Genomic DNA, 14168 nt, shown 5'->3' on the forward strand with positions numbered 1-14168 from the left:
TTGCAATAACTGTAATATATGGTTGTTTTTATCTACTTTCTTTGAATGAAAGTTGCTCTGGATAAGAGAGTCTGCTAAATTACCTACATGTAAATGTAAGAATCAATAGCTATATATAATTCATTCAAAATTAATAAAAATGTGCTGGCTAACATTAGCTAGCAAACAGTACACTTGAAATGAAACCAATTTCTGTCAAAATGAGAAATGTGTAATATCTGAAAATGTAGCTAGCTAGACTATCTGTAACATGGAATGACGCTGGAGAGACGAAGCAGGTACGGGGAGTAAAACGTTTAATAACGGACATGGAACGACACTGGAACAGTGTCAGCAAACAGGTAGCACAAACAAAAGACAATCAATACAGCAGCAAGGGAACTGACAAATATAGGGGAGGAAACAAACAGATGATGAGTGAGTCCAGGTGAGTCCAGTATTGCAGATGCGCGTGACGAAGGAAGGTAGGTGTGCGTAATAGGTGATAGGAGTGATGCAGGGCAGCCTGTCGCCCTCAAGTGCTGGGTGGGGGGAGCGGGAGCAGACATGACAGTACCCCCCCTCTTCAGGCATCACCCGGCATCCCACCTGGGTGAACCAGCTGAGACATGGGTGCTGGGCAAGCCGGTAGGGGTGTGGAAGCCTGACGAACTGACAATAGCGTGGGAGCCTGGCGAGCCGGTCGAGGCATCGGAGCCTAACATCCGGCTTAGGAAAGACGCCTGTCATTCCCGCTGCAGAGAGGTAGCCCGACAAACCAGAGGAGCGTGAAGTGGGATGGAAACCTGCCGAGCCAACCGAGGGAACGAAACCTCTCGAGCCAGCCAGGGCGTGGACGCCCGAAGGGCTAGCTTAGGCAACCCCGGTTCCATCGGTGGCGGAATCCACCCCAACGTCACCAACAAAAACAACAATAAAACAAACTCCTGGACCGGCTGGGCAAACAAGAACTGACGATCCGTCTGAGGCCCGATGTGAGATGGGCACCATCCAAGCCAACCAGGGCAAGAAAACCTCTCTAGCCAGCTAGGGCGTGGAAGCCCAACGAGCTGGCTAGGCACCCCCGGTTCGATCGACGGCGTCACCATACCAACCGGAACACCAATACTCCCCGATGCTTCATATGTTGGCTGCTGTATTCTGTCACATGGAATGACGCTGGAGAGACGAAGCAGGTACGGGAGTAAAATATTTCCTAAATAACGGACATGGAACGAGACAGGAACAGTGTCAGCAAACAGATAACACAAACAAAAGACAATCAATACAGCAGCGGGGGAAAAAACAAGGGAACTGACAAATATAAAGGAGGAAATAAGCAGATGATGAGTGAGTCCAGGTGAGTCCAATATCGCAGATGCACGTGACGAGGGAAGCGGGTGTGCGTAATAGATGATAGGAGTGAGTGATGCAGGGCAGCCTGGTGCCCTCAAGCGCCGGGGGGTGGGGTGGGAGGGTTGAAAATGTAATCCAGACGGGTGTTTTCTCCATCTCCTTAGCTATCATACTTGAATTCCACTGATTTCAAAACTCGGTCCTCTAGAAAGTGGAGAGCATACACATAACGTTCACTAGCGAGCCAGCCAGCTAACATAAGCTAGCTAACAGTACACTTTAACTTGACATTAGGTTTGTGCAGTTTTACTACGCAATACTTTTTTTAAAAGCCACATTCAACACGGTTACCTAGACACACTGACCAGCTCCAGTCAGACCAATCCAAACTCATCTTTCGGCATGTCCCGCCCATTATCTCAGCCAGTCACAGCTAGTGGGAAGTTTTTCTGTGGCTAAACCAACCAGGCTCGTAATTTATTGTATTTGTATTTACAGATGGCATACACGTTTGATATTAAGGCACATGAAAGTTCCCATGTTCGAGAAGGCATTTCTGCCAAAAAAACACATTTTGATAAAAACATATTTTTAAAGTTCAAACGGCTCTCCTGTGAAGTCCTGACTTGCAACATACACCTAGTTCCCTGAATCGGGTCACACATGATGTCCCACACACATAAACACCATAATATAATTTGTCCTCTGATACACTCCTCCCCAACTATGAAGACAATTAAATTCAGATGATAAGTTATGACCAAATGATAAGGATTCAGAAATACAATAGACCTGATAAACTACACTCTTAAAACAAAATGTTACTTCTACATTCACTGGACCATGCAACTGTCATGGAGGTGTGAAACACACTCACGTGTTGAGTAACCTTACCTACGACTTGAGCACAGCGGGCTAACACAGTGTTGTGGTGTGCCAGAGACACGGGTTTGAACCCAGCTAGTCACACAACCAATGACCATCTCCAAGGGCCAGCAAGGATGATCTGTTGTGGGATTGTTTCTGGTCAAATCTGGATAACATAAATCTATTTATTTTCATAAAGTGATTTTTCAAGAGGGGGAGGGGGTCAGTAACACATATTTAACCCTTGATTTAGGGAGCAGGATAGTGCAATAAATAAGAAGGCATGAATGAATATGTAAGGGTTTTCTTCTGGTGAAAGAGAGGCAGACCAAAATGCAGCGTGGTGGTTATTCATGTTTAATTTATAAAGACACTCTACATGAACAGACTAAACAAAACAAGAAAAAGTGAAAACCTAAACAGTCCTATCTGGTGCAAACACAGAGACAGGAACAATCACCCACAAAACCCAATACAAAACAGGCTACCTAAATATGGTTCCCAATCAGAGACAATGACTAACACCTGCCTCTGATTAAGAACCATATCAGGCCAAACATAGAAATAGACAAACCAGACACACAACATAGAATGCCTACCCAGCTCACGTCCTGGCCAACACTAAAACAAGGAAAACACATACGAACGATGGTCAGAACGTGACAGAATAAGCATGCGTTGGATTAGTTCAGGGCTGACCTGATTTCTTCCTTGATTACTAGGAGTGAGGAGCAGCTGAAAGGATGAGAGTCGGCTGGGCAAGTTTGTAGGGGATTGGATCATGGAAAACATGGATGCAAAAAGACTGGGCGATGACATTAGAAGCCACAGAGAGGAAGATATTAAATAAAACAAATGTAGATGGTAATGGTTGTTGACACGGGGACAGGCAAATCCTTTGTGGTCATTCAAACAGATGGGCAACCGTGGAAAAATAAGGGGAAGGAGGGATAGGGGGAGGGTGCTAATAGCAGCTCTTCCAGTGATAAAAGAGGGTGTGTCTTTTTTTTTGCAAATGAATGAACAGGCAGATAAGCACTGAGCCAGGCTTTGTAAAGGGTCTCAAAGGAGAGAGAGGCAGTGGGGAGAGCAGGCCACAGACAATAGACTCAACAGAACACCATTATCATTGGTATGTTGTTAGAGAGTCTGATTTCAGGATTCATTCTGTCAGAACTAACATCAGGACAGTGTTTAAGACATTGGTATTTGTGGTGTGATTACTGCATGGTTTGGTGAGCACAGTTTAAACTGTGCACAGTGGAGGTAGAACTGGAAGTGCTTCTGGACCTGCTGAGAATCTGTTGCATGTAAGAAGCAGCCTCTTCACCTGGACTCGAGGATGATGCTGAAGATGGTCCGCTTCAAGGTAAGCCACTATTCTCTGAAGTTGTTGTTTTAGTCAGTGCATGTGCACGGTGCACAATTAGCATAGCGTCGTCCGGGTTTGGCCGGGGTAGGCTGTCATTGTAAATAAGAATTTGTTCTTAACTGACTTGCCTAGTTAATAAAGGTTAAATGTAAATAAATGTGAACATTTATTTCAAGCTTTTTTATTAAACTGTCCCCTTTTCTTTTTATGTCACATGGTCTAGCACCATCCTTAAACAATTGCTTTCATATTTGGTCTAATTCTTATTTCTGGAAAAGGCTTAAAATAAAGGTTCAAATCCAGGTCATGTGACATGATTGACCAAAATACATGGTCCTAGTATGACGCATGGTTCTAGCTATGTTATTGCTTTATTACGTATTTGCTAAATCTGTATTTTATTTTTACGTCAAGCTTAGTAACTTAAAACTAATGTAAACCTGAATACTTTATTTGTATTTGTTGTTTTATAACCTCTTTATAAGCACTGTAAAAACTTCCAACAATATTTGTCACGTGTTAAGTACTAGAAAACGTAAATTGTATTTCTAAACTCTATATTTGAAATTCAACATTCAACAGTTGTGTAGTGTCCATGTCACCTGTGTCACATGTTTGGCCATCTTAAACTGTAATTGCCCATGCTCTGACAGACCATTATACGGTTATCCACCCTCTTGATTAATCCTATCAAATACTCACATAGGAGATGGAATGTTGTATTTACTCAGTAGATCAGAGATGATTAAGGCCACTTATTCACAGGCGGTGGATATTGACCTTAGGGCTGCAGTTCAAAGGAGGCCGGCTGTTGTGGCCCATGTGGTTACACCCAGGCGATAATTATGCCACCAGGCTTCTCTTCCTGGGAAAGATAACACAACCTGGTTGGAGGTTGCCTGGGTTAGGGCTTGGGGTTGAGTGTCAACAACGGGCAATCTAGTTACCTTTGAGTAGGAGTTTAATGGTGTAGTAGAATATCATCATAAGACTGTCAGTATCCTTTCTACTCTGAACAGTTGGACTAATCTGATAAAGACATCAAATCTCTGGCATTTCATGGACGTCCAGAGAAGCACTACACTGTAATGTGTCAATTAATTAGGCCTACTAAAATACATTTGCCACTGTATATACTGTATACATGGTGTACTCTGTCAGTACTTCTGCTCAGTAGTCTTTAGTGTCAGGTTGGCAGACCACTCACTTTTCAGTGTTGTTCTCTTGATTTAGGCAAATCAGGATAATGTGAACAAATACAAACAGTATTGAGCTCTTTTTTCCTGAGAAGGAACTTCCTATTTTTGATCATTCTCACGTCATCCAGGATGCCAGTTCTGTCCCTTCAAGTCTGCCACTTTTAACAAGGCATACCTGTTAACTGAAATGCATTCCAGGTAACTACCTCCTGAAGCTGGTTGAGAGAATGCCAAGAGTGTGCAAACTGTCATCAAGGCAAAGGCTGGTTACACGGGCACCCTCATGGATATCATCCTAACCAACCTGCCCTTCAAATACACCTCTGCTGTTTTCAAACAAGATCTCAGCGATCACTGCCTCATTGCCTGCATCCGTAATGGGTCTGCTGTCCAACAACCACCCTTCATCATTGTCAAATGCTCCCTAAAAGATTTCAGCGAGCAGGCCTTTCTAATCGACCTGGCCGGGGTATCCTGGAATGATATTGACCTCATCCAGTCAGTAGAGGATGCCTGGTTATGCTTTAAAAGTGCCTTCCTCACCATCTTAAATAAGCATGCTCCATTCAAAAAATGTTGAACCAGGAAAATATATAGCCTTTGGTTCACCCCAGACCTGCCTGCCCTTCACCAGCACAAAAACATCCTGTGGCGTTCTGCATTAGCAGAATTTTACGGAGGCCAAGCAATCCTATTTGTTTCCAATTCCATCGAATAGCCCCAGTGATATGCAACTTTTCAGGGAAGTTAGGAACCAATATACACAGGCAGTTAGGAAAGCTAAGGCTAGCTTTTTCAAACAGAAATTTGCATCCTGTAGCACAAACTCAAAGAAGTTCCGGGACACTGTAAAGTCCATGGAGAATAAGAACACCTCCTCCCAGCTGCCCACTGCACTAAGGATAGGAAACACTGTCACCACCGATAAATCCACTATAATTGAGAATTTCAATAAGCATTTTTCTACGTCTGTCCATGCTTTCCACCTGGATACCCTTACCCCAGTCAACTGCCCTGCACCCTCCACAGCAACTCGCCCAAGCCTCACCATTTCTCCTTCACCCAAATCCAGATAGCTGATGTCCTGAAAGAGCTGCAAAATCTGGACCCCTACAAATCACCCGGGCTAGACAATCTGGACCCTCTCCTTTTAAAATTATCTGCCAAAATGACTTCGCCACCATGGCCTAATTATTGCCTTACCTCTCTTATCTTACCTCATTTGCACACACTGTATATAGATTTTTTTCTACTGTATTATTGACTGTATGTTTGTTTTACTCCATGTGTAACTCTGTGTTGTTGTATGTGTTGAACTGCTTTGCTTTATCTTGGCCAGGTCGCAATTGTAAATGAGAACTTGTTCTCAACTAGCCTACCTGGTTAAATAGAGGTGTTCTCAACTAGCCTACCTGGTTAAATAAAGGTGTTCTCAACTAGCCTACCTGGTTAAATAGAGGTGTTCTCAACTAGCCTACCTGGTTAAATAAAGGTGTTCTCAACTAGCCTACCTGGTTAAATAGAGGTGTTCTCAACTAGCCTACCTGGTTAAATAGAGGTGTTCTCAACTCGCCTACCTGGTTAAATAGAGGTGTTCTCAACTAGCCTACCTGGTTAAATAAAGGTGTTCTCAACTAGCCTACCTGGTTAAATAGAGGTGTTCTCAACTAGCCTACCTGGTTAAATAAAGGTGAAATTCTTTTTTTTCTTTTTCACTTTGAAGAATATAAAATATATTTTGATTTGTTCAACACTTTTTTCATTACTACACGATTCCATATGTGTTATTTCATAGTTTAGAAAATAGTAAAAATAAAGAAATACCCTGGAACGAGTACTATAGCTGTGTCCAAACTTTTGACTGGTACCATATATATATATATATATATATATATATATTTTTTTTTATATATATAAATATGGGTCTCAAAACAGGTGTGTCTCTGCCCCACCTACCCTGAATGATGGGTCGCCACTGGCTTGGGCCATGAGAGAGAATATATGTCTGGGAGAGACAAAAAGAGAGCGTCTGTGTGCGTGTGTGAGAGAGAGAGAGAGCGAGCAAGAGGGGGCGACAGAGACAGAGATAGAGAGAGAGCTAGAGGGAAACAGAGATAGATAGAGAGAGAGAAAGCGAGAAGAGAGGCAGAGATGGAGAGATGGAGAGAGACAGAGAGGAAGAGACAGAGAGAGAGAGAGAAATGAGAAAGTGAGAGAGAGGCAGAGATGGAGAGAGACAGAGAGGAGGAGACAGAGATAGATAGAGACAGAGAGAGAGAGAAAGGAGAAAGTGAGAGAGAGACAGAGAGGAAGAGACAGAGAGAGAGTGAAAGGAGAAAGTGAGAGAGAGGCAGAGATGGAGAGAGACAGAGAGGAAGAGACAGAGAGAGAGAGAAAGGAGAAAGTGAGAGAGAGGCAGAGATGGAGAGAGACAGAGAGGAAGAGACAGAGTGAGAGAGAAAGGAGAAAGTGAGAGAGAGGCAGAGATGGAGAGATGGAGAGAGACAGAGAGGAAGAGACAGAGAGAGAGAGAGAAAGCGAGAGAGAGGCAGAGAGGAAGAGACAGAGAGGAAGAGACAGAGGGAAGAGGAAATTGGATGCATTCTATTAGAGTATGTGGCATTTCCTTCCCATGATGCTTCAAACCGTAGTGGTGCTGTTGTGCGTGAGAGACCCACTCCCAAACAGACTGTCAGCCTGATTTTGTTAGGGTCTTCCTTATCGTAACACTCACATGTTATTTTACGGAGGCCTAGCAATCCTATTTGTTTTTCATTTCCTAAAGCAGCGCATGGTATACAAAGGTATATAGTGAAACTGCTATTTGAATCTTAAAACAAAACCACTGTTTTCTTTAAAGTATTTGTTATTTCTGTCAACATTTTTTTTGAGATTCAATCATTTCACAGAGACAAGTGGAATGAATTGTGTATTGTACCTCCATTATCTGAATATATTTAGGTTTCTTGATTTAGTTAATCATATTATAGCCCATGTTTTATACCTGTTTAGGATTTCCACCTCTAATTTGAAACTGTCACTGTTTTACACTAAACTCCCACTGGGTGGCAATCTTGTTGCATCATATTCAGAGCACTTCTGTATATCTCTGTATGGTTCTGCGGCCATATGAATCAGGAATCTCAGAGTATGAGTGCGAATGTAGGATCAGTTTTGCCTTTTAGATCATAATGAATAAGATTTCATAGACAGGAGGGACCTGATCCTAGATCACAACTCCTACTCTGATATGCTTCATACAGTACATACAGCCCTCATGTTGATTAGATAGAATATCCAACTGATTCTTGGTCATTTCCAGCTGTTCAGCAGTCTGTTGCAGAGTGTGAACTAGAATGGGAGAAAACATGAAGGGATAGTGAGTTTTGCTGGTTGTTTAAATCCCTCACGGCAACACTACTCAATGTGGTCTGTTGTCATATTCCAGCATAACACTATTAAAATGGAGAGTCATCTACTAACAGTGATTTACCTATTCACATGGTCATCTTGAGTTCTTACTTTATGCTGATATTAATGTAGAAAATACTAAGTAACAAACGAGAAAGGATATGTGGCTTCAGAATAGTAACATTTTACACATTTAGCCTGCAGCTAGTAGAAATATTGAATAATCGACTTGTACTTCTGGAGAAACGGTGACCCATTTCCTTGGAATCTCTGAATTCCTACTCTATTGTAGTCTGAAATCACTCCATGAATTTCCAGACCTGACTACAGTACTGTTCCAGACCTGGAATAGGTTGTTTTGTTCACCGATTGAGACGCCGAAACCAGCTCAAAGGATCAAGTCAGTGCCTATCAATCCCTTTGACGTCTGTAATGAAGGTTTATTTCAAATTAGGCCCTGGGCCATTCATACATGCTCCTAACAGCCAATAGGAATTGAGTAGGAGGGGGGTAGGCGAAATATGCTATTCATTTAAAATGAAAGGAAAGCAGAGGCAAGCTTTCTACTGACACAGCCTGTTGTGTCTTCATTTAGTTTAACAGTGTACTGTATGGGCTACATCCCAAATTAAACCCTATTCCCTACATAGTGCACTTGATTAGGGTGCAATTTATCCTGCAACCTATGTGTTTGCAGTATGCAGATCAATAGTGGGATGTTAATAAAGGGTATATTTAATAGGGGCTCCTGAGATCTTTATGTGTATTTATAGGGTATTTACAGGGACATGGTCTGGAGTAAGTGAAGATCATGTGTGACATACCTACAATACATTCGGAGATGTTCATTCTCCCTAGTTCATGCTCAAAATACACCCACACACACACTTTTTTATTTTATTTTTTTATTTCACCTTTATTTAACCAGGTAGGCAAGTTGAGAACAAGTTCTCATTTACAATTGCGACCTGGCCAAGATAAAGCAAAGCAGTTCGACAGATACAACGACACAGAGTTACACATGGAGTAAAACAAACATACAGTCAATAATATAATATAATAATACAGTCAATAATACATACAATGTGAGCAAATTAGGTGAGAAGGGAGGTAAAGGCAAAAAAGGCCATGGTGGCAAAGTAAATACAATATAGCAAGTAAAACACTGGAATGGTAGTTTTGCAATGGAAGAATGTGCAAAGTAGAAATAAAAATAATGGGGTGCAAAGGAGCAAAATAAATAAATAAATTAAATACATTTGGGAAAGAGGTATTTGTTTGGGCTAAATTATAGGTGGGCTATGTACAGGTGCAGTAATCTGTAAGATGCTCTGACAGTTGGTGCTTAAAGCTAGTGAGGGAGATAAGTGTTTCCAGTTTCAGAGATTTTTGTAGTTCGTTCCAGTCATTGGCAGCAGAGAACTGGAAGGATAGGCGGCCAAAGAATGAATTTGTTTTGGGGGTGACTAGAGAGATATACCTGCTGGAGCGTGTGCTACAGGTGGGAGATGCTATGGTGACCAGCGAGCTGAGATAAGGGGGGACTTTACCTAGCAGGGTCTTGTAGATGACATGGAGCCAGTGGGTTTGGCGACGAGTATGAAGCGAGGGCCAGCCAACGAGAGCGTACAGGTCGCAATGGTGGGTAGTATATGGGGCTTTGGTGACAAAACGGATTGCACTGTGATAGACTGTATCCAATTTGTTGAGTAGGGTATTGGAGGCTATTTTGTAAATGACATCACCGAAGTCGAGGATTGGTAGGATGGTCAGTTTTACAAGGGTATGTTTGGCAGCATGAGTGAAGGATGCTTTGTTGCGAAATAGGAAGCCAATTCTAGATTTAACTTTGGATTGGAGATGTTTGATATGGGTCTGGAAGGAGAGTTTACAGTCTAACCAGACACCTACGTATTTGTAGTTGTCCACGTATTCTAAGTCAGAGCCGTCCAGAGTAGTGATGTTGGACAGGCGGGTAGGTGCAGGTAGCGATCGGTTGAAGAGCATGCATTTAGTTTTACTTGTATTTAAGAGCAATTGGAGGCCACGGAAGGAGAGTTGTATGGCATTGAAGCTTGCCTGGAGGGTTGTTAACACAGTGTCCAAAGAAGGGCCGGAAGTATACAGAATGGTGTCGTCTGCGTAGAGGTGGATCAGGGACTCACCAGCAGCAAGAGCGACCTCATTGATGTATACAGAGAAGAGAGTCGGTCCAAGAATTGAACCCTGTGGCACCCCCATAGAGACTGACAGAGGTTCGGACAGCAGACCCTCCGATTTGACACACTGAACTCTATCAGAGAAGTAGTTGGTGAACCAGGCGAGGCAATCATTTGAGAAACCAAGGCTAAATACAAGTTAAATACTTCATCTGTATGCATGGAACAAAAAGCACCTCCTTCCCCAAACAGCTGGGGTGCCCACGACAGCTGGAACAGAGCAGAATCTAGCCAATTGCTTTGTCCTAGTTTTCGTCAGGCCCTCAATCTGGAGGCCATCCACTGCAAGCATGTGGATGTGGCCGAGACTGATGAATATCAGCGTCACCAGCTTGCACCTACACCAAGGCTGTCCAAGCGAGCCACAAGGGGCTTGTATTTAAGCAGCTTCTAGGCAAAGGCCTGCTCCATGTATCTGAAGATCCTTTATGCGATCAATAGAATAGTCATGGATGTGGATGTAGAGAAAGCACTCTGTTGCAACCACCTGAATGAGGAGAGGAACTCGGACAGTATTGGTCAATACAACTACCTGGATGAGGAGAGGAACTCAGACAGTATTGGTCAATACAACCACCTGGATGAGGAGAGGTACTCAGACAATATTGGTCAATACCATCACCTGGATGAGGAGACGTACTCAGACAATATTGGTCAATACAACCACCTGAACGAGGAGAGGAACTCAGACAGTATTGGTCAATACAACCACCTGGATGAGGAGAGGAACTCAGACAGTATTGGTCAATACAACCACCTGGATGAGGAGAGGAACTCAGACAGTATTGGTCAATACAACCACCTGGATGAGGAGAGGAACTCAGACAGTATTGGTCAATACAACCACCTGGATGAGGAGAGGTACTCAGACAATATTGGTCAATACAACCACTGGGATGAGGAGAGGAACTCAGACAGTATTGGTCAATACAACAATCATTAATTGGGGTTAAAGAGATAATGAGGTACACCTTATTTTCTCATCTCAAGTCTAATATCTGTGTAATGTACATGGGCAGAGTAGCATTTATTATGAATCTTTTTGATACAGGTACTGTATGCCATACCTACAATACATGTGCAGGTGTTCATTCCCTAGTTCAAGCTCAAAATAATTCCTCATCATTTACACACACACACACACACACACACACACACACACACACACACACACACACACACACACACACACACACACACACACACACACACACACACACACACACACACACACACACACACACACACACACACACACACACACACACACACACACACAGTGGTTTGGGGGAGAATGTGGCTTTGTGCAAGCCTATCTCTGTGGGGAGAGTAATTACATGTAAATAGACGGTTTAGACTTAGCGAAGTACAGACCACGCAAGGTTGATGAAAGAGTGCTGCTGCTTTCCAATCCACAGCTAACTCTGTAGGCAAATAGTTCTCTCCATCTTAAATTACTTCTCCATGTTTGAAAGGACTTTTTTGATGCTTTTCCATCTTTCATTGAATTTCTCTTTCATGTCCATCTCAATATATACCGTACCAGTAAACATTTTGGACACAGCTACTCATTCAAGGGGTTTTCTTTATTTGTACTATTTTCTACATTGTCAAATAATAATGAAGACATCAACACTGTGAAATAACACATACAGAATAATGTAGAAACCAAAAAGTGTTAAACAAATCAAAATAGATTTTAGATTCTTCAAAGTTGTCACCCTTGATGACAGCTTTGCACACTCTTTGCATTCTCTCAACCAGCTTCACCTGGAATGCTTTTCCAACAGTCTTGGAGGAATTCCCACATATGCTGAGAACTTGTTGGCTGCTTTTCCTTCACTCTGTCGTCCAACTCATCCCAAACCATCTCAATTGGGTTGAGGTTGGGTGATTGTGTTGGCCAGGTCATTTGATGCAGTACTCCATCACTCTCCTAGGTCAAATAGCCCTTACACAGCCTGGAAGTGTGTTGGGTCATTGTCCTGTTGAAAAACAAATGATATTTCCACTAACCTCAAACCAGATGGGATGGCGTATCGCGGCAAAATGACCAGCAAAGTATCCACATTCCACCACACCTCCTCCTCCATGTTTCATGGTGGGAACCACACATGTAGAGATCATCCGTTCACCTACTCTGCGTCTCACAAATACTTTCACTGGTCTAATGTCCATTGGTCGTGTTTCTTGGCCCAAGCAAGTCTCTTCTTATTGGTGTCCTTTAGTAGTGGTTTCTTTGCAGCAATTCGGCCATGAAGGCCTGATTCACACAGTCTCCTCTGAACAGTTGATGTTGAGATGTGTCTGTTACTTGAACTCCATGAAGCATTTATTTGGGCTGCAATTTCTGAGGCTGGTAACTCTAATAAACTTATCCTCTGCAGCAGAGGTAACTCTGGGTCTTCTTTTCCTGTGGCGGTCCTCATGAGAGCCAGTTTCATCATAGCGCTTGATGTTTTTTTGCGACTGCACTTGAAGAAACTTGCAAAGTTATTGACATTTTCCTGATTGACTTAACTTAATAACTTAATATAGTTTCTCTTTGCTTATGTGAGCTGTTCTTGCCATAATATGGACTTGGTCTTTTACCAAATTGAGCTATCTTCTGTATACCACTGTATACCATATGTGACCCTGTCACAACAAAACTGATTGGCTCAAACGCATTAATAATGAAAGAAATTCCACAAATGAACTTTTAACAAGGCACATTTGTTAACTGAAATGCATTCCAGGTGACTACCTCATGAAGCTGGATGAGAGAATGCCAAGTGTGCAAAGTGTGCAAAGCTGTCATCAATGCAAAGGGTGGCAACTTTGAAGAATCTCAAATATAAAATATATTTTGATTTGTTTATCACTTTTTGGTTACTACATGATGCCATATGTGTTATTTCCTAGTTTTGATGTCTTCACTATTATTAGACATTGTAGAAAATAGTCAAATAAAGAAAACCCCTTGAATGAGAATGTGTCTCCAAACTTTTGACTGGTACTGTATATATACACTACCGTTCAAAAGTTTGGGGTCACTTAGAAATGTCCTTGTTTTTTAAAGAAAATCACATTTTTTGTCCATTAAAATAACATGAAATTGATCAGAAATACAGTGTAGACATTGTTAATGTTGTAAATGACTATTGTAGCTGGAAACGGCAGATTTTTAATGGAATATCTACATAGGCGTACAGAGGCACATTATCAGCCACCATCACTCCTGTGTTCCAATGGCACGTCGTGTTAGCTAATCCAAGTTTATCATTTTAAAAGGCTAATTGATCATTAGAAAACCCTTTTGCAATTATGTTAGCACAGCTGAAAACTGTTATTCTGATTAAAGATGCAATGAAACTGGCCTTCTTTAGACCAATTGAGCATCTGGAGCATCAGCATTTGTGGGTTTGATTGCAGACTCAAAATGGCCAGAAACAAAGCACTTTCTTTTGAAACTCGTTAGTCTATTCTTGTTCTGAGAAATTAAGGCTATTCCATGTGAAAAAGTAAGGCTATTCCATGTGAGAAATTAAGGCTATTCCATGTGAGAATTGAAGGCTATTCCATGTGAGAATTGAAGGCTATTCCATGTGAAAATTGAAGGCTATTCCATGTGAGAAATTAAGGCTATTCCATGTGAGAAATTAAGGCTATTCCATGTGAGAATTGAAGGCTATTCCATGTGAGAATTGAAGGCTATTCCATGTGAAAATTGAAGGCTATTCCATGTGAGAAATTAAGGCTATTCCATGTGAGAAATTAAGGCTA

General features: G+C 42.0%; 1 protein-coding gene across 7 annotated transcripts in view; it reads left to right on the top strand.

Annotated features, from left to right (window-relative positions):
• Positions 1 to 3274: 3274 nt before the first annotated feature.
• phldb1b (pleckstrin homology-like domain, family B, member 1b) overlaps positions 3275 to 14168 on the top strand; it is a 109086-nt gene continuing 98192 nt past the window's right edge. For 3 of the 7 annotated variants that reach the window (XM_035766784.2, XM_035766841.2, XM_052522909.1), the window contains exon 1: positions 3276 to 3571. In XM_035766784.2, coding sequence (XP_035622677.1) covers positions 3545 to 3571 — 27 coding nt within the window. In that variant the 5' untranslated portion in view covers positions 3276 to 3544. Of the gene's footprint in view, positions 3572 to 14168 lie in introns of all 7 variants that reach the window. The other 4 variants (XM_035766532.2, XM_052522875.1, XM_035766910.2 and 1 more) reach the window with 3 other exon arrangements.

This window comes from Oncorhynchus keta, chromosome 1 (assembly GCF_023373465.1).
Source record: "Oncorhynchus keta strain PuntledgeMale-10-30-2019 chromosome 1, Oket_V2, whole genome shotgun sequence".
NCBI classification, from domain to species: domain Eukaryota; kingdom Metazoa; phylum Chordata; class Actinopteri; order Salmoniformes; family Salmonidae; genus Oncorhynchus; species Oncorhynchus keta.